The 20,470-nt window shown below is 42.6% G+C and overlaps 2 protein-coding genes and 1 long non-coding RNA gene across 3 annotated transcripts in view; 2 read left to right on the top strand and 1 right to left on the bottom strand.

The window, feature by feature from the left end:
* The window catches only part of CKMT2 (creatine kinase, mitochondrial 2), a 36,277-nt gene extending 19,848 nt beyond the window's left edge, over positions 1-16,429 (top strand). The window contains exons 2-10 of the mRNA XM_050795675.1: positions 214-385; positions 1,790-1,988; positions 3,521-3,616; positions 4,131-4,352; positions 6,125-6,210; positions 7,137-7,260; positions 8,556-8,690; positions 13,562-13,687; positions 16,166-16,429. Of these exons, the coding sequence (XP_050651632.1) occupies positions 214-385; positions 1,790-1,988; positions 3,521-3,616; positions 4,131-4,352; positions 6,125-6,210; positions 7,137-7,260; positions 8,556-8,690; positions 13,562-13,687; positions 16,166-16,285 (1,280 nt within the window). The 3' untranslated portion in view covers positions 16,286-16,429. The remainder of the gene's footprint in view (positions 1-213; positions 386-1,789; positions 1,989-3,520; positions 3,617-4,130; positions 4,353-6,124; positions 6,211-7,136; positions 7,261-8,555; positions 8,691-13,561; positions 13,688-16,165) is intronic.
* ZCCHC9 (zinc finger CCHC-type containing 9) overlaps positions 1-20,470 on the top strand; it is a 342,756-nt gene that overhangs the window by 287,753 nt on the left and 34,533 nt on the right. The window lies entirely within an intron of this gene.
* LOC126957632 (uncharacterized) lies at positions 213-16,177 on the bottom strand. Its single transcript, XR_007726835.1, has 2 exons — positions 13,764-16,177; positions 213-2,727 (listed from the first exon to the last, which is right to left on the bottom strand). It is a non-coding gene; the product is annotated as an uncharacterized LOC126957632 (long non-coding RNA).

The raw sequence follows: 20,470 nt of genomic DNA, 5'->3' as shown, positions 1-20,470 counted from the left end.
ATGAAGAAAAAAGCAAAGCAAGAAATAGAAAACACACACACACACACACACACACACAGAGAGAGAGAGAGAGAGAGAGAGACAGAGAGAGAGAGAGACAGAAAAACCGGAAAGAGAGGCTATGGCTCCTGCGGTTCTCTTGCCTGTTGACCTCTATGCTGTGGCTCAGGGTCATCCTATGCAGCTATCTAATCCAGCTTCTCTGCTTTCCAGACACTCATCCAAGAAGAAAGATGGCCAGTATCTTTTCCAAGTTGCTAACTGGCCGCAATGCTTCTCTGCTGTTTGCTACCATGGGCACCAGTGCCCTGACCACCGGGTACCTGCTGAACCGGCAGAAAGTGTGTGCCGAGATCCGGGAGCAGCCCAGGTTATTCCCTCCAAGGTAAGGGCTCCTGACTTTAAAATAACTTCAGGCTGGGCGCGGTGGCTCATGCGTGTAATCCTAGCACTTTGGGAGGCCGGATCAAGAGGTCAAGAGATTGAGACCATCCTGGCCAACATGGTGAAACCCCATCTCTACTAAAAATACAAAAAAATTAGCTGGGCGTAGTGGCGCACGCCTGTAGTCCCAGCTACTCGGGAGCCTGAGGCAGGAGAAGCGTTTGAACCTGGGAGGCGGAGGTTGTAGTGAGCCGAGATAGCACCACTGCACTCCAACCTGGCGACAGAGCAAGATTCCGTCTCAAACAAAACAAACACAAACAAAAACAAACAGAAAAGCTTCAAAGACCAGCAAGAAATATGCCTTCCCCTGCTGGAAACTATTAGCAAGGGTCCTTTTTGCTTTTGAGGAAGACTAAGTAAAACGGAAAATCATTTTGAGGCTTGTTAAACCAGTAACCTGTGGTGTATACAAAGAAGTGTAGCATCACCATTCTTGCTTAGAGCTTGCAGTCCAGTTAAATAGTAATAATGGGGATAGTTAACATTTGTGGAGCACTTTCATGTATGACCGGCACTTTACATGGAGTATCTTATTCATCTTAGGATCCTTTGGTGATGAAATGAAGTCCTAGAAAAATTAAACAGTGCCCAAGTTCACATAGCTAGTGCAGCCAAATGCAAATCCAGGCCCCCCAGTTCCAGACCCATGCCTCTCTCACTGCTCTACCTCCTTCTGGAAAAAAGGGATATCGTAGTACTGACTGTAAGTGTCAGCTCTAAAGGACATTGCAGATGGAAAGTGGAGGAGTGGCGTGAGAGGGATGAAAATAGACGTGTTTTCTCAGCCCTTGGAACCCTGCCATGCATGAGATACTGTGCGCTGAGCAGAGTTTGAGTGGCATGCAGAATTCCACATCGGCAGGTATGGATGAGAGACGAGGAAAACCACTGAGGTGTCTCTTAAGAGACATTTACTGTCTCTTATGGAAATCAGGATCTCTGAGGGAATCGCCAGCAACCACCATGTACCTGGGGAATTCCTGAGGTGACATGACCCGTGTTTAAGGCTGTGGTGGTCCTGAATCTCCTAATCCTCAATCAGTACACACCCCAGGGTGAGACAGCACCCAATTTGATTTCTGTTATTCCAGAAGATTTTACTGAACACTGGTTTCAATAGCCAGGGACTGTTCTCAAAAAGGCAAGTCCTTGCTCTTGTGGAACCTGCTCATTTTTTGAAACCTGGTGTCTTCATGTATGACTCCTGGGCAGTTCTAGCCAAGTATCCCTGTGCCTGCTGGCTGAAGGGAGCCTAGTGGAAGGATAGGCAAACACCAAGTCCTTCCATTGGCCCCTTTCCTCAGGGGCTGCTGGCTGACAGCTTGCCCTCCTCCCCACACAGCGCAGACTACCCAGACCTGCGCAAGCACAACAACTGCATGGCTGAGTGCCTCACCCCTGCCATCTATGCCAAGCTTCGCAACAAGGTGACGCCCAACGGCTACACCCTGGACCAGTGCATCCAGACTGGAGTGGACAACCCTGGCCACCCCTTCATAAAGACTGTGGGCATGGTGGCTGGTGACGAGGAGTCCTATGAGGTAAAACTACTGGCTGCTGGTTCCAGGGTGGGAGGGATACTCTGCATATGACTGAATTGCACAGTCCTGGGGTCCTTTTCTTCTTTATGGGGCCAACTTTCTACCTTCTCAGGAAGGGCTCCCATAAAGGGAAGCCAACTCCAGCAGAACCATCTGGAATGCTTTCAGAAACAATGAGGTCTATAGCTTCCCAGGGACAAGGCTTCCCTTGCTGCTGTGCTAAGATCCCTCCCTGTGGAGGAATGAATTGCATGACAGAACTCTGAGCTTGTCGAGGGGATGAGTTGGTACAGAAACAATAATATCAAATGGTGTGTATTCACCAGTAAGACATTAGGAGCTGATGTGTTTGTGGCTGAGCTTTATTGGGTGGGGGTCGGGAGGAGGGTTCAGTGTACCTTTAGGAACATGAGGAATTCTCTTATTACTTCTATTATATGAGGAATTCTCTTCTTATTACTTCTATTATTGAATTCTCTCCTATTACTGATTAGACAATCACTGTAGCCCAGACTACTGAATTCACCAAGACTCGTGGATAAATCCCATGACCTTGGCATCCTCATCCTCAATGCTGAAGCACAGGGTGGTCGGCTGGAACAGTGCTCAGCCACCATGCGTCCCCTCCACAGAGCAGCCTCTTGGCTGAGGCAAATGCCTGCAGCCCTCCTCCTTCAGGTCCACCCTTTTGGGTTCTTCTGTTTGGGTTCTTCTGTTGCAGGGAGCTGAAGGCAGTTCCCTAGAAAGGCAGCCATAGAGAAGAGAGGGAGCCATCTTGAATAAACACGACTGGTGGCTCATTTACGTACAGCAGTGCACAACCCTGGGTCTAGTTTGGGTCCCAAGCTAGCGGTAGCTCTATGGACCCAAAGCCCTCCCCACTTCCCACAGCTCCCAAAGTCTGCAGGGTGCTTTGTTACAACTTCTTTTAACATTTTTTTTTTAAACATAAAGGATATGCCTGAGGTTTTGTTTATAGAATAGATTTTGTACGAGATGGTTTGGGCTGGGGAAGGTCCGCACGGGGTGAGAGGTCCCTGCTTTGCCCGAACTGCTGCTATGTACTTTTCTTCTGGCATAGCCAGGTTTTCAACAGATTTCATATGCAGCTTAATCTTTAGAATCTGACTTTCCCTTAAGCATAAAACTGTGTAGCCTCTGATCAGGTAGCTTCTTGTAACCCACAAAGGCAAACATGTCTAGGAAACTCCTTAAATTCCTAACCATGAGAATTTTCTTGCTCAGTCTGATGGCAGTGATTTTGGTAGAATCACTCAGGGGGAGGCTAAGATAACAGAACTCACCAGCTCCACCCTGTCTCAAGGGGCAAGATGCCTCCAAAAGGCTTTCTCTCTTGTTATTATTATTATTAACCAATCCATTCTCACATTCATTTCCTACATGATAGTCCTGAGAATTTCAGAGGAGGGCATCAACTTTGGCTTTTAAGATAGAAGGGGCAAGTGAATGGAAAGGTCTTTGAATAGTAGGTGAACCAATTAAAGAGGAAATGCCCATCTTCCCTCCTGCAGGTGTTTGCTGACCTTTTTGACCCCGTCATCAAACTAAGACACAATGGCTACGACCCCAGAGTGATGAAGCACACAACGGATCTGGACGCATCCAAGGTAAGCTCCAGCCTCCCTCTCCCTCCGCACGAAGCTGGCACTCCAGAGCCCAAGGGGAAGAGCCCTGGAGAGAGGGGTTCCCCGGAAACCCTGAGTTTCTGAGTCAGATACCCCTGGAAAGCACTGACTGCCCTGGCACAGCCTTCCCCCTGGAGGGCCACAGAGAAGGTTAGGAAGGTCCCAAAGTCTTTGTTTTTTTAAATAAATACAACCAGGGAAGGGTTGGTCATTGGGAACTTTAAACCTTTCCTAAAGCTACTCCCTTTTTCATCCCAAACCACCCAGTGACGTTCAAGGACCCCAGACCACACCATTTAAAACAGCTTTCCTCTTTACTAGTCGAAGGCCCCTGCCCCAAGACTTCCGGAAGGTATCCAACTTATGGATTGTGCAGTCGTGCACAGTGCCTGAGGGTCCCCAGGGAAACTGCGGATCAGCAGATTAGAACCCACTGTGGCTGTGGCAGGACCGTGGTCTGAGGCTGGCCGCAGTGACCCCACACTCTCCTTGGCAGATCACCCAAGGGCAGTTCGATGAGCGTTATGTGCTGTCTTCTCGGGTGCGCACCGGCCGCAGCATCCGTGGGCTGAGCCTGCCGCCCGCCTGCACCCGGGCCGAGCGGAGGGAGGTGGAGAACGTGGCCATCACCGCCCTGGAGGGCCTCAAGGGGGACCTGGCTGGCCGCTACTACAAGCTGTCCGAGATGACAGAGCAGGATCAGCAGCGGCTCATCGATGTGAGTAGCAGATGGGGCTCCCTGGAGAGGAACTGGACCAAAGGCTCTGACCTGCACAGGAAGGCCTCTCCTGGTGCTCTGCTCAAACCCTTACCCTGGCCGGGAGCTTGCGGGGCTCCACCCCTGGGCTCAGCCCAAGAGCATCTACTTGTTCAGTATAAGGAAGAAAGATGAGGCCATACATTGTACTTGTCAAACACTGAAATATTCTATGGATAAAATCTGCATAGGAAACTCCAATATGGAGATGGTGCCTACAGATAGGAGGGTGGAGATGAATGGAGGATCTCCTAGCTTGTTGATAACAGTTGATAACAATGGGAACAGTTAGGTGTGGAAGTCCTGTCTGTGCCAGAAGATGGTTTCCATTATCACAGCCAAAGAAAATTCTGGAAGCCAGGAAAATCTAGAAAGGAAATTCCAGGTGGGAGGCCTGCCCTGACTCTTGTGGAGTCAGCCTCTGCATCTCCTGGTGGGGTTGATTCCTGTTGCTTCCACCATGTCCACCACAGCTTCCCTCTGGCACCAGGGTGCACAAAACTCAAGTCCCTTACTTATTTTCATCTTAGCAGAGCTAAAACAAGATAGCATTTTCAAAAGTAACTTTTAACTCTTAAAAAAAAGCAGAAACAAAATTTTGTTATTTCAAAAGATGCAAATGCTAAGAAATATGCCTCATTTCCAAACCAGAGAGGCCAACTATATGGCCTATGGGCCTTAGTCTCCTCGTCTCTGTGGCCACCAGGCCAACTATTTTCCTGCCCAGTTACAGAACAAGCCCCCCTCTACCTCAAGTAGCCACTCTGGTTTCCTGCTTAAGGGACATGGTGCTCCCTGGGCAGTGGCAGGTCACAGTCCTCTCCTGGCTGAAGTCTCTGATCTCTCCCACTTAGAGACTATAGGACTCCTCTCCCCACATCCACTTGGTTTCTTACCTCAGTGTAATCATATTTGAATATATCTCACTGTAGAGTACATGTGTAGCTATGCAAGAAATAGTATACACATTGCAAAAAAAAAGTCTTGACTTTGATTTTGATATGTGGAGTAGTATACTGCAGTGGTTAAAGGCACAGGCTTGGGAGTCACAGAAGTCTAGATTTGAATCTATACTCTGCTACTTCCTACAACCATCCTATTGGACAGGTTGTTTGATCTCTGTGAATCTGTTTTCTTCATTTATAAAATAGAATAATTACACTTATTTCATAGAGTTGTGAAGATTAAAGGAAATAAAAGCCTGTAATCTAGAGCCTGGCACAGTCAGCATTAATGGTAACTATTTTTATTTATTGATCATTATTGTACATCTCTAATACTTTTTAATGAAATAAATAATAATAATGCTAGAAACAGAGAATGACCACTGTGTAGAACAGCCTTTTCAGGATAGTATCCCTCATTCATTGCTCACTCAGCCACTGCATAGGGTTGGCATTGGTAGTGTATACCCACTCCACAATGATGTAATGAGTTCCATATGGACTAACCCAGTGTTTTCCAACATGAGCTGCACACTACAATCACCTGAAGAGTTTTTAAAAAGTCCTGATGCCCAGACCAGTCTATAACAGCTAGGTCAGAATCTCTGGGGGATGGGAAGTAGGCATTGTTTGAAGCTACCAGGTGATTCTAGTGGGCAGCCAAAGCTAGGAACCACTGCTAAGAGACAGCAGCCATGATAAGTGAGTTGGAACTTGTTTACCTGGCACTTGCAGTCCTGTTTGATCTCATCAGTCTCTCTTCTCTGCTTTATCCCTTTTGGCCTACAGGACCACTTTCTGTTTGATAAGCCAGTGTCCCCTTTATTAACATGTGCTGGGATGGCCCGTGACTGGCCAGATGCCAGGGGAATCTGGTATGGATGCAGCATTTTCGCATTTGCAATATCTGCAGAGGATCTCTTTGAGACCACCTGCTTATCCTAACCTGGAGTTTCTGTGTACTGCAGCTGACAGCATGCCCAGATGAGCTAAACGAAAAAGACTACTTGGAAATTGTGTGTGTGTGTGTGTGTATCTAAGTATTGTGATGTTTCTAAGATGTGTGAAATATGACCTGGTTTGCATGATATGCATGAGAAAAAAGGCTGGCTTTTAAGAAAAAATTTACTTCATATTATTTGACCTCACAGATAATCTGTTTCATAACATTAAAAGAGCAAAACATAAAAAATATTGAGGATTTAAGAAAAACCCTAAAAGAACTGATATCTAGTGCACACACGTTTTATGTTGGCCAACAGTCCTCAGCCCACTTTGCCTCCTGCACCCTGACAGGCTATATATGAGTGTACCTGAAGGAGCAGAAATTAAAGTGTTCATATGCAGCTGCTCTGTAGGGATGGACAGGCAGGATCTATGCAGCAAACCTGTGAAATGCTGCATACCTTAAACATCTTGGGTGGAAGGTAACCCCTATCTCCTTTTATCTCCTTTTTAAAGCACAAGATTTTGGTTGAATCATTTAGGAGACAAAACATTCTTGTGTCAAAGCCAAATGTTATGCAGTTGAATTACCGTCATCCTAGTCAGAGGACCTAGGGGAAATTATATTCTTGTTTGGTAAAAACATGACATCTTTAAGGGTAAGAGGTGGTCTTAATCTTCCTTCTGTCAAAGTAACATTATTTTGTCATACTTGTTCAGGCACAGTTAAGAGATTAGGGCCATCTAGGAAATGAGGAAGGTGAAATGAAGCAATCAAGCTAGGGAGGTAATGGGAGTTTTCATATGTTGAAACAAATGCAATTAACACTCAGTGCCATATTTCTCTCTTCATTAGGCATAATTATGATAAGACATTTCTCATCTGGATAAATGAGGAGGATCACACCAGGGTAATCTCAATGGAAAAAGGAGGCAATATGAAACGAGTATTTGAGCGATTCTGTCGTGGACTAAAAGAAGTAAGAAGTTCTGAGATTTCCGGATATTTATTAAAACAAAATTACCATATTGTTTGTTCTTGAACGAAGACACTATGGGAACTTCCAAGAAGCTAATTTTTTTTTCTAGAAATCAAGGCTTTTTAATTAAGTTTTTTGAGATGGAATTTCCCTCATCACCCAGGCCGGAGTACAGTGGCATGATCTCGGCTCACTGCAACTGCCACCTCCTGGGTTCAAGTGAAAGTGAATATCCCGCCTCAGCCTCCAAAGTAGCTGGGATTACAGGTCATCACCACCATGCCTGGCTAATTTTTGTATTTTTAGTAGAGAGGGGAGGTTTCACCATGTTGGTCAGGCTAGCCTTGAACTCCTGACCTCAGGTGATCCGCCTGCCTCAGCCTCCCAAAGTGCTGGGATTACAGGCATGAGCCACTGCGCCCAGTCTCAAGGCATTTTTTGGAGTGGAACTTCCAAGGTAGTGCTTCAGAAAATAGGTGCCTTTCTCTTGTTATTAGAAAGCGATTATGCTTACCTCCCCATTCCACTGTGGTTTAGGGAAGTCTGTGGATCATTACTTGTTTTTTGATTTATTTAATATCGCTCTGGGGTATTCTAAGCATAGAGATGATAGAGAATGTAGCCTGACCATAGACTTACCTGCTGAGAATTCCTATATTCTCCTACTCTCTTGGCATGAAAAATACCACCAACTAATATTCATTGAGTGCTTAGTATGTGCCAGGTACTATGTTGACTGCTTTACATCAGGGGTCCTCAACCCCCAGGCCACGGACCTGGTACCGGTCTGTGGTCTGTTAGGAACTGGGCCGCACAGCAGGAGGTGAGTAGTGGGCGAGCCAGTATTACTACCCGAGCTCTGCCTCCTGTCAGATCAGCAGAGGCATGAGATTCTCATAGAAGCACAAACCCTATTGTGAACTGTGCATGGGAGGGGTCTAGGTTGCAGGCTCCTTATGAGAAGCTAATGCCTGATGATCTGAGGTGGAACAACAGTTTCATCCCAAAACATTCCCTCCCTACGATCCATGGAAAAACTGTCTTCCAAGACACCAGTCCCTGATGCCAAAATGGTTGGGGACCACTGATTTACATGGTTCATTTAACTAAATTGGGCCATTTTAATAGTCTGGTAGGGGAGGTATTATTTTCTCTTAAAGGAGTACTATAAATTTACCTTAATTTCATTCATGCCAGGGGAGGGTATACATCTCTCCCCCACTGGTGCTAGGGATGTGCTGAATGAATGGATGTTGGAAAATGCTATCATTTGTTCACTGTGGTTCTACTTGTAGGTAGAACGGTTAATCCAAGAACGAGGCTGGGAGTTCATGTGGAATGAGCGCCTAGGATACATTTTGACCTGTCCTTCGAACCTTGGAACAGGACTACGAGCTGGTGTCCACGTTAGGATCCCAAAGCTCAGCAAGGTACTGTTATGTGCCCAATGGCCCTGATGGGCCAGGATCAGCTCAGATGTGACTGTGGAGGGAGAAAATATCACTGCCCACTCCTTAACCCTTACTTTCTCTACCTACAGTATAAAAATAAGAAAAAATTAAGTTTGCCTCAAAAGACATTTGTATTAGTTAGAATAAAAGTTAAGGGTCTGTAAGAAAAAGATGGTAGCTTCAAGAATAAGGCCTTTACATTTTTCCTCATGTAACAAATTGGGATAGGTAGTCTCTGCTCTCTCTGGTTCTTTCTATCTCCTTTCTCTGTCTCTTCCAGTTCAAGCAGTTCTCAAACATAAGCATGCACAAGATCACCTGAAGGACTTGGTAAAATACAAGTTGCTAGGCCCCACCTGCAGAATTTGCATTTCTAACAAGTTTCCAGGTGATGCTGGGGTTTTTGGTCAAGGGTCTACCCTTGGAGGAATGCTGTCTTAAAGCGCTGTTCTTAGAGACCTACAAAGAGACTTAGACTCCCACACAGTAACAGTGGGAGACTTTAACACCCCACTGTCAATATTAGATCAACAAGATAGAAAATTAACAAGGATATTCAGGACTTGGACTCAGCTCTGGACCAAGCAGACCTCATACACACACATCTATAGAACTCTCCACCCCAAATCAACAGAATATATACATTCTTCTCAGCATTACATCACACTTACTCTAAAATCGACCACATAATTGGAAGTAAAATACTACTCAGCAAATGCAAAAGAACAGATACCATAACAGTCTCTCAGACCACAGTGCAATCAAATTAGAACTCAAGATTAAGAAACTCACTCGAAACCGCACAACTACATAGAAATTGAACAATCTGCTCCTGAATGACTACTGGGTAAATAACGAAATGAAGGCAGAATAAGTAAGTTCTTTGAAACCAATGAGAATAAAGACACAATGTACCAGAATCTCCGGGACACAGCTAAAGCAGTGTGTGGAGGGAAATTTATAGCACCAGATGCCTACAGGAGAAAGGAAAGATCTAAACTCGACACCCTAACTTCACAATTAAAAGAGCTAGAGAAGTGAGAGCAACAAATTCAAAAGTGAGCAGAAGACAAGAAATAACTAAGATCAGAGCAGAACTGAAGGAGATAGAGACACGAAAAACCCTTCAAAAAAATCAATGAATCCAGGAGCTGGTTTTTTGAAAAGATTAATAAAATAGATAGGTCATGAGTCAGACTAATAAAAGAGAGAAGAATGAAATAGACACAATAAAAAGTGATAAAGGGGATATCACCACTGATCCTACAGAAATACTACCATCAGAGAATAGTATCAACACCTCTGCAAATAAACTAGAAAATCTAGAAGAAATGGATAAATTCCTGGACACATACACCCTTCCAAGACTAAACGAGGAAGAAGTCGAATCTCTGAATAGACCAATAACAAGTTCTGAAACTGAGGCAGTCATTAATAGCCTACCAACCAAAAGTCCAGGACCAGACGGATGCACAGCTGAATTCTACCAGAGGTACAAAGAGGAGCTGGTACCATTCCTTCTGAAACTATTCCAAACAAAAGAAAAAGAGGGACTCCTCCCTAACTCATTTTATGAGGTTAGCATTATCCTGATACCCAAACCTGGCGGAGACACAATAAAAAAAGAAAATTTCAGGGCAGTAACCCTGATAAACGTCGATGCAAAAATCCTCAATAAAATACTGGCAAACTGAATCCAGCAGCACATCAAAAAGCCTATCCACCACAATCAAGTAGGCTTCATCTCTAAGATGCAAGGCTGGTTCAACATACACAAATCAATAGCACTTACTTAAAAGTGTGAGAGAAAAAACACTAGTAGGCAAAACTATAGAGACAGTAAAAGATCAGTAGTTGCAAGAGTTTGGGGGAAGGGAGGCAAAGAGGAAAGAGATGAATACATGGAGAATAAGGCATTTTTTTTTTTTTTTTTTTTTTTTGAGACCGAGTCTCGCTCTGTCACCCAGGCTGGAGTGCTGTGGCCGGATCTCAGCTCACTGCAAGCTCCGCCTCCCGGGTTCACGCCATTCTCCTGCCTCAGCCTCCTGAGTAGCTGGGACTACAGGCGCCCGCCACCTCACCCGGCGAGTTTTTTTGTATTTTTTAGTAGAGACAGGGTTTCACCGTGTTAGCCAGGATGGTCTCGATCTCCTGACCTCGTGATCCGCCCGTCTCGGCCTCCCAAAGTGCTGGGATGACAGGCTTGAGCCACCGCGCCCGGCAAGGCATTTTTTAAAAAAGGACAGTGAAACTATAATATGTTACTGAAATAGTGGATATGTGACATTATGCATTTGTCAGAACTCATATTGCAAAGACAAGGAACAAGGCTAGAATCTCATAACCCAGAAGGATATGCTATTGACATGCAGTTTTGCTACATCCCCAAAGGTAAAAGAACATAGGGCCCTCTCAACCAATTTCAATGACGGTAAAAAAGCACCTGGATAATAACAGACCACTGGTTCAACATATGCAAATCAATAAACGTAATCCAGCATATAAACAGAACCAAAGACAAAAACCACATGATTATCTCAACAGATGCAGAAAAGGCCTTTGACAAAATTCAACAGCCCTTCATGCTAAAAACTCTCAATAAATTTGGTATTGATAGAACATATCTCAAAAAAATAAGAGCTATTTATGACAGACCCACAGCCAATATCATACTGAATGGGCAAAAACTGGAAGCATTCCCTTTGAAAACTGGCACAAGACAGGGATGCCCTCTCTCACCACTCCTATTCAACACAGTGTTGGAAGTTCTGGCTAGGGCAATCAGGCAAGAGAAAGAAAGAAAGGGTATTCTGTTAGGAAAAGAGAAGTCAAATTGTCCCTGTTTGCAGATGACATGATTGTATATTTGGAAAACCCCACTGTCTCAGCCCAAAATCTCCTTAAGCTGATAAGCAACTTCAGCAAAGTCTCAGGATACAAAATCAATGTGCAAAAATCACAAGCATTCCTATACACCAATAAACAAACAGAGCCAAGTCATGAATGAACTCCCATTCATAATTGCTACAAAGAGAATAAAATACCTATGAATACAACTTACAAGGGATGTGAAGGACCTCTTCAATGAGAACTACAAACCACTACTCAAAGAAATAAAAGAGGATACAAACAAATGGAAGACTATTACATGCTCATGGATGGGAAGAATCAATTATAGTGAAAATGGCCATACTGCCCAAAGTAATTTATAGATTCAATGCTATCTCCATCAAGCTACCATTGACTTTCTTCACAGAATTAGAAAAAACTACTTCAAATTTCATATGGAACCAAAAAGTAGCCCGTATAGTCAAGACAATCCTAAGCAAAAAGAACAAAGCTGGAGGCATCATGCTGCCTGACCTCAAACTATACTACAAGGCTACAGTAACTAAAACAGCATGGTACTTCTACCAAAAGACAGATATAGACCAATGGAACAGAACAGAGGCCTCAGAAATAACACCACATCTACAACTATCTGATCTTTGACAAACCTGACAAAAACAAGCAATGGGGAAAGGATTCCCTATTTAATAAATGGTGTTGGGAGAACTGGCTAGCCATATGCAGGAAACTGAAACTGGACCCTTTCCTTACACCTTATACAAAAATTAACTCAAGATGGATTAAACATAAGACCTAAAAACCATAAAAATCCTAGAAAAAAACCTAGGCAATACCATTCAGGACACAGGCATGGGCAAAGACTTCATGACTAAAACACCAAAAGCAATGGCAACAAAAGCCAAAATAGACAAATGGGATCTAATTAAACTAAAGAGCTTCTGCACAGCAAAAGAAACTATCAGAGTGAACAGGCAACCTACAGAATGGGAGAAAAATTTTGCCATCCATCCATCTGACAAAGGGCTAATATCCAGAATCTACAAGGAACTTAAATTTACAAGAAAAAAGCAACCCCATCAAAAAGTAGGTGAAGGATATGACCAGACACTTCTCAAAAGACGACATTTATGTGGCCAACAAACATGAAAAAAAGCTCATCACTGGTCATTAGATAAATGCAAATTAAAACCACACTGAGATACCATCTCACACCAGTTAGAATGGCGATCATTAAAAAGTCAGGAAACAACAGATGCTGGAGAGGATGTGGAGAGATAGGAATGCTTTCACACTGTTGGTGGGAACGTAAATTAGTTCAACCATTGTGGAAGACAGTGTGGCGATTCCTGAAGGATCTAGAACTAGAAATACCATTTGACCCAGCAATCCCATTACTGGGTATAGATCCAAAGGATTATAAATCATTCTATTATAAAGACACATGCACACGTGTGTTTACTGATTCACTGTTCACAGTAGCAAAGACTTGGAACCAACCCAAATGCCCATCAATGGTAGACTGGATAAAGAAAATGTGGCACATATACACTATGGAATACTATGCAGCCATATAAAAGGATGAGTTCATGTCCTTTCCAGGGACATGGATGAAGCTGGAAACCATCATTCTCAGCAAACACAAGAACAGAAAACCAAACACCATATGTTCTCACTCATAAGTGGGAGTTGAACAATGAGAACACATGGACACAGGGAGGGGAACATCACACACTGGGGCCTGTCAGGGGTTGGGAGTTTGGGGAAGGGAAGGGATAGCATTAGGAGAAATACCTAATGTAGATGATGGATTGATGGGTGCAGCAAACCACCATGGCACGTGTATACCTATTTAACAAACCTGCACATTCTACACATGTATCCCAGAACTTAAAGTATATAAACTGTTATCTCTCACTATACGTCTTTTGTCAGTAAATGCACCAATGATTGTGAATCGATTTTGCCTCTTACCACATTTAAGTATTATCCCTTTGTCCTAGGACCCACGCTTTTCTAAGATCCTGGAAAACCTAAGACTCCAGAAGCGTGGCACGGGTGGTGTGGACACTGCCGCAGTCGCAGATGTGTACGACATTTCCAACATAGATAGAATTGGTCGATCAGAGGTAACGTCTCTCTCACTTTTGTAACATGAATTAACAAAATCAGCCTAAGAGAATAGAGAAAAGCAAACAGCCTTACCGTTTTCACAAAATTCAAGACCTCCTCTTCGCCCATCAAGTCCTGAGTTATGTTAGCTTTTCATTCTGTAACATTATTCTTCCATGGGAAGTAACTGCATAAAGGTAAACATAATGTGAGCTGAGAATTTATAGGCAAGTATAGGAATTCACAGTGGGACTGTCACTGACCTGCCATGAGAGCTATTCCAACAATCCTCAGCGAGGAGCTCTGTTATGCTAAAGGACTGCAGTTTTTTATTACTGCAAAGTCAGAACATCTATGCTATCCCTCTGAGGGTGGCAAAATAGTGGAATTTTCTCTTGATTCTGAATTTTCTTTAGTGAAGGCTACAAACAATCATCTTCACTTTGCTGTTCTTAGATACTCAATGGTTTCTAAACTTTTATTTCTTAGGCTAAATATAGCAAATATGTTATGTGCTAGGTTTAGATAAGTTTGTGCTCATAAAATCCTTAGGATTCTGTGATGAATATGTAGGATGAAAAGGATTCGTAGACTTTGTGTGGCCTGAAACAATGAATGAGGCAAAAAGATGACACGTAAGGAACATGCAGCTGAAAGCTAAGCAAATACTGATTGTGGTAAGTTATACCAGCTTATCTGAATGTGGTCCCATTGGACATATTATGCCCATCATTAATTTAAAAGCCTCTTCTCATAACAAAACTCTTAATAGTTCAGTGACTGGTTATTAAATCTGTGGATTATCAAAGTTCTCTCTTCCTTACCAGTTTGTGACTATTTCACTGCCTATTGATATCCCTACCAGTAGGTACACTGAGGAAAAGAAAAGGAAGAAACACTCAATTAGATCAGCCAGTGTGCTATCAGCTCTGCTAAAGTACCTGAGGGACAAGCAACTATAATACCACAACTTCTGAAATCTACTGAATCATGTGTGGTGCAGTGAATAAAGAAAATCTGGGAGTCTAGCCCTGTTGATTCTAAGATTAACTAGATATTTATTACTGGAAAACAATGTAGTTAATGCTTTAAAAAATGTTAAGTCTAACTATACTAGGCACTCACTATAAAAGTGAGGAAAATGCCAAAAAATAATTTTAAAACACCATTTATTTAACCCAACAACCCTGATAACCATTGTGAACATTATTCTAAATGGCCCTTCATTCTTTTTAAAAACTACTCAAAAAACTTTAAAAATTGTTATAATACGTGTTTAGTATTATAACCAAATACTGGTTATAATTTTTTCCAATGTATTATATCATGAGCATCTTCCCACAATATTAAGTATTCTTCAAAAACATGATTTTTAATCACAGTAATCTATTATCTATTTAATGTTTTCCTGATTTTATGTTTGACCATCTCTATAAATAATTCTAATCACGACTCTGGTTATTTAGTTAGGATATACTGCTAGGAAAGGAATTCCTGGGTTAAAACCAGGGTGCCCTATTTATGACAATGTTTTCTACCAGATTTATACCAAGATAGAGTCTACTGGCATTGAGTGAGAGACCTGTCTCACCATACTCTCACCAACACTGGAAGGGATCAAAGGGATAAGTAGAAAATACGTGTTTCAGTTAGTAGTGACTTACATTCTGATTTAACCCTCTCTTGGAGCCTGTTTCCTTACACATATAAACAGATAGGGAGGTAGCTGGAATATGTGATGCCTAAGAGCTAACATTCAACGATCCCTTCCATCCTTGCTGCTCATTCTTGAGTTCTATAATGTATGTCTGGAATTAACTAATTTCTCTCTTAATTTGGGTTTCCTTGGGGGCAGTGCAAGTCATTTGCTTAGGAGGTGATCCCATGGGGGGAAAAAAAATTAAGTAGATGTGCTCTGGTTTAAGGAAAACAAGTATTTGGAAACCAAACTTCTATACATAGTTTAAGAACAGGAATTTTAGAAAGTATATCTTAATTTGTAAAACTTCATTTCGTTAATAATCTTGCCCAGCACAGCACAAACATGATTTAGTTGCTAAACATTTGACATTAATTTTTCAGGAAGACACTCACTGTATTAATGATGACATCTGAACTAGATTAGCATACCCAGTGCTCAGATTGGTGGCAGGTCAGAATTCAGATCCAGGCCAAAGAACACCACAAAGGTGTCACTGTCGTCTTACTTTTAGACAAACTGATATTGTATAGACTGATAGGAAAAAAATGTTTGAGATGCAAATTAATGGTTTTCATATAGTAAAAAAGCTTTCACATACAAAGTAGTATCCCCATCTTAACTATGGAAAGATTGAGAGAAACCCTTATATCTCTGCCTTCCGTCTCTGAGAAGGAAGAAATTGTTGTGAAGTCCATCTAAGTGGCAAGTTCTCATTTATCCCAGTGCTGTTCCTGTTAATGCCCTGCAGATGTCTTCTATTCAAATTAATTATTCATCTTCTTCACTGTCAAAGGTTGAGCTTGTTCAGATAGTCATCGATGGAGTCAATTACCTGGTGGATTGTGAAAAGAAGTTGGAGAGAGGCCAAGATATTAAGGTGCCACCCCCTCTGCCTCAGTTTGGCAAAAAGTGAACTTTCCCTTTCCCAGTTTATAAATAATCTGTCTGCTGGTACGACAGACATAAAGAAATCTCTACTCTGAGAGTTTTTGTACACTTGGAAAAATGTAAAATTGTAGATCCTGCCTATCTTTACAATAAAACTCTCCTTAATATATTGTTGCTTTGTTTCTGATTTTTAAAAATAATACTAAGAAGGGCAAACACATCCGATTACAAGTAGACAAGAAGCAAAATATTTTAAGACAATAAAACTAATATTTGTAAGTTTTGATTTAGCCACAACTTACACCTCTAAATAACCCTTTAGCTATCTAGATGTTAGTCAACCCTTTAGGAAATCTCTTATGGACCCCATTGGAAAGTAAGGAATTAATATAATAAGCAATTTTCTGGCAAATGGAGCAAGAGAAGACTTAACTTTTGAAAGTGTGGCAATAAAGACTACACAAATAGAGGCTACTTATTTATTCAGAGTTTGCTGTCACAAGGGTGTCAACCATCATCACTTGCATTTGTCAGTGACTCAAAGGCAGGCAGAGACATGAGAAATCTTTATGGTGAAAGAAAGGGGAGGTTTCAGGTATGCTGATTGGGGTTGCAGGCATGGGGAAGTTGAAGACAGGCTATCTAGAAGCGGGGTATGCTATGTGATTATTTTGGGAAGCATATTTGGTTTTATCATCTGATTGATTGGTTCTGAGTTGGAGGCAGGGGCAAAAATTAGAGAAGTCGGCAGTCATTGACCAAGTCCTGACCATCCCGTACTGACTGTTACAGAGGTTAGGGTTTGGCCTCCTAGAATGACTGCTTTAGAGGTTGTGGGTGAGAGTTCTGTTGTCCTGTGGTCTAGCCATTGTCTCTCTATATACTCAGTCTCTCAAAAACAATTCAAAATTTGATGTCTGAAATACTGAAAATGTTTTTAGTATAATCTGAAAGCAGAATTCTTCCTTCAGCATGCAGATTGTTACCTTGAATCTTGTTATTTTCCTTCTATCCTGTGATGTCTATAGCCTGAAGGAACACGATAGAGTAGGTGGGAGCAATTAATTGTGTAACAAGTTAGGAAACAGCTCCACACACAAAAGATAAATATTTTTTAATAGAAATGAGATCAAGTTATGCACCCTATAGTGAGTGACATCATCCTGTTTGCAGAAGTTGTGATAAGTTTTAATTTTGCTACAAGAAACAAGCGCATTGGCAATATTACAATCAAAATAAGACCTTTTATAAGATGAGTCCATTGGAAGAGATAAAGGGACTTTTAATTATTAATTAAAATTCTAAATGAATACCATATCTTCCAGCCATGGGAGTCATATAGCATGCAAATAGTTCCTGTTTACTAAGGTCTAGTTCAATCAGTATTCATCAAGCACTCATATGAACACAGCATGGTTCTGAGTCACAGGCCTTTTAAAATTTGCTGCATTCCTTACATCAGAGGCAGATGCAATGAGAAAGCTTCGATGGGTGAAAAATCATTCTGGATCTCTTCCTCAGGGGAAGAGAAACTGGGGTCTTCTCCTTGACTTCTGGGCTTCCACAGTAAGTCTGCTTATGGAGACTGAGCTACTCTCCCCTCACGCCAAACATCATAAAAGAGCACGTCTGAATGTTCTGAAAGCAGCCAAAATAATTTTTTTTCCCTTGAGACCAAGTCTCACTCTGTCACCCAGGCTGATGAAGTGGCACAATCATGGCTCACAGCAGCCTCAAACTCCCAAGCTCAAGCAATCCACCTCAGCCTCCCACCTCAGCCTCTCGAGTAGCTGCGATGACAGGTGCACACCACCATGCCCAGCTAATTTTTTTTTTTTTTTTGTAGAGATAGGGTCTTACTATGTTGTCCAGGCTGGTCTTGAACTCTTGGACACAAGCAATCCTCCTGCCTTGGCCTCCCAAAGTGCTGGGATAACAGGCATGAGCCACTGTGCCCAGCCTAAAAGAGGTTGTTTTGAGGTCAAAAAATTTGCATGAGATTCAGGCTCATGACCAAAGGTAAATTATTTAACTCAATAGTCTTGATTTCATTTGTAGAATGGAGAGAATTCCTGCCTTACAAAGTTTTTATGATGATTAAATAAGGCAGTGACTTACTTTTTTTTTCCCTTTTACTGTAAAAGGAAAACAATCATGTGAAAAAATATATTTCACATTAGAACCCAGTACACAAACAGGCAGGCTGCAGGCTCTGGAGACAGCCAGAAAACTGTGAGTGCCCGAGGTGTGAAAGTGTGAAAGGGGGATCATTTGCCCCGCCACACACATCTTCACTGGGGAACCTAAAGGTCCAGATCACAGAAGAATTTGACCTTGCCTGGGAGCTGAGACAAATTTAGAGAGCTGAGTAAAATACAGGGGTAGGGGAAGCAACAGGAAGGGCCCTGTGGGAACTCTCCATCCCCAGGGAAGTCATTTCTGACTGTCTCTCAGGTATCCTTGGGGAGGGCTGCCAGTGAAATTGGGGAAGGACCACAAGGAGAAGGAAATTTCCAGCTGAACTTTGTAACAATTTCCACCAAACACAAAGTCTCCTGGACAGAACCTGGGGAGCGGGCAAACCAGGAGTGCAGATACAAGCACAGAAGCTGTGGCAGGCAGGGAGGCATGAAATATGAAAGCCCTGCTTGCTTCCTCAGTGGGGAGGCATGGAGCCTGGGGCAAGTTCTCAGCCCCACTCACCGGCTGCCTGGAAATAAACTCAGTGCAGCTCAGGATGGGGCAACCCAGCCTCACGGGTTGCGTGGGAGCTGGTAATGCCTGTAACTGCCAGCATTCTCCCACTTCCCTGGCAACATGCACGACAAAGCAAAGGCAGCCATAATCCTTCTGGAAACCTAACTCCATTGGTCTGAGAACCACACCCCCATACCACACAGCAGCTGCAGCAACCCCTACCCAAGGAGAGTCTGAGCTCAGACACACCTAACCTTGCCCCCACCTGATGGTCTTTCTCTATCTGCCCTGGTAGCCAAACACAAAGGACATAGTCTCTTGGGAGCTCTATGGCCCCGCCCACTGCCTGATTCTCCCTATACTACTGCAGCTGACGCTCTCTTGAAAGTGCCACCTCCTGGCTAGAGGCCAACCAACACAAAACTAGCACGCTAAACAAAAATACAACCAAGGACCCTCACAGAGTCCATTTCACCCCCTGCTGCCTCCACCAGAGCAGGTGCTGGTATCTATGGCTGAGAGACCTGAAGACAGATCACATCACAGGACTCTTTGCAGACAATCCCCAGTACCAGGCTAGAGCCTATTAGCTCTGCTGGGTGGCTAGATCCAGAAGAGAAATAACAATCACTGCAGTTTGCCTCTGAGGAAGCCACATCCCTAAGGGAAGAGGGAGAGCGCCACATCAAGGGAGCACCCTGTGGGACAAAAGAATCTGAATAGCAGCCTTCAGTCCTAAATCTTCCCTCTGACATAGTCTACACAAATGAGAAGGAAACAGAAAAAACAATCCTGGTAATATGATAAAACAAGGTTCTTAATACTGCCAAAAGATCACACTGGCTCACCAGCAATGAATCCAAACCAAGAAGAAATCTCTGAATTGCCAGAAAAATAATTCAGAAGGTCGATTATTAAGCTACTCAAGGAGACACCAGAGAAAGGTGAATACCAACTTAAAGAAAATTTTAAAATGTTACAGGATATGGATGAGAAAATCTCCAGAGAAATACCATAAATAAAAAACAATCACAACTTCTGGAAATGAAGGATGCACTTAGAGAAATACAAAATACAATGGAAAGTCTCAGCAACAGAATCAAACAAATAGAAGATAGAACTTTAGAGCTCAAACACAAGGCTTCTGAATTAACCCAATCCAACACAGACAAACAAAAGAGAATTTTAAAAAATGAACAAAGCCTCCAAGAAGTTTGGGATTATGTTAAACAACCAAATCTAAGAAAACTTGGTATTTCTGAGGAAGAAGAGAAATATAAAAGTTTGGAAAACATATTTGAGGAAATAATCAAGGAAAAACTTCCCCTGCCTTGCTAGAGATCTAGATACCTACATACAAGAAGCTCAAAGAACACGTGGGAAATTCAATGAAGAAAGATCATTGCCTAGGCACAGAGTCATCAGGTTACCTAAAGTCAAGACGAAGGAAGGAATCTTAAGAGCTGTGAGGCAAAAGCATCAGGTAACCTATAAAGGAAAATCTATCAGAGTA

This window comes from Macaca thibetana, chromosome 6 (assembly GCF_024542745.1).
Source record: "Macaca thibetana thibetana isolate TM-01 chromosome 6, ASM2454274v1, whole genome shotgun sequence".
Taxonomy (NCBI): Eukaryota; Metazoa; Chordata; class Mammalia; order Primates; family Cercopithecidae; genus Macaca; species Macaca thibetana.
Note: the sequence above shows the minus strand (reverse complement) of the source record. Positions and strands in the feature narration are given on the sequence as shown.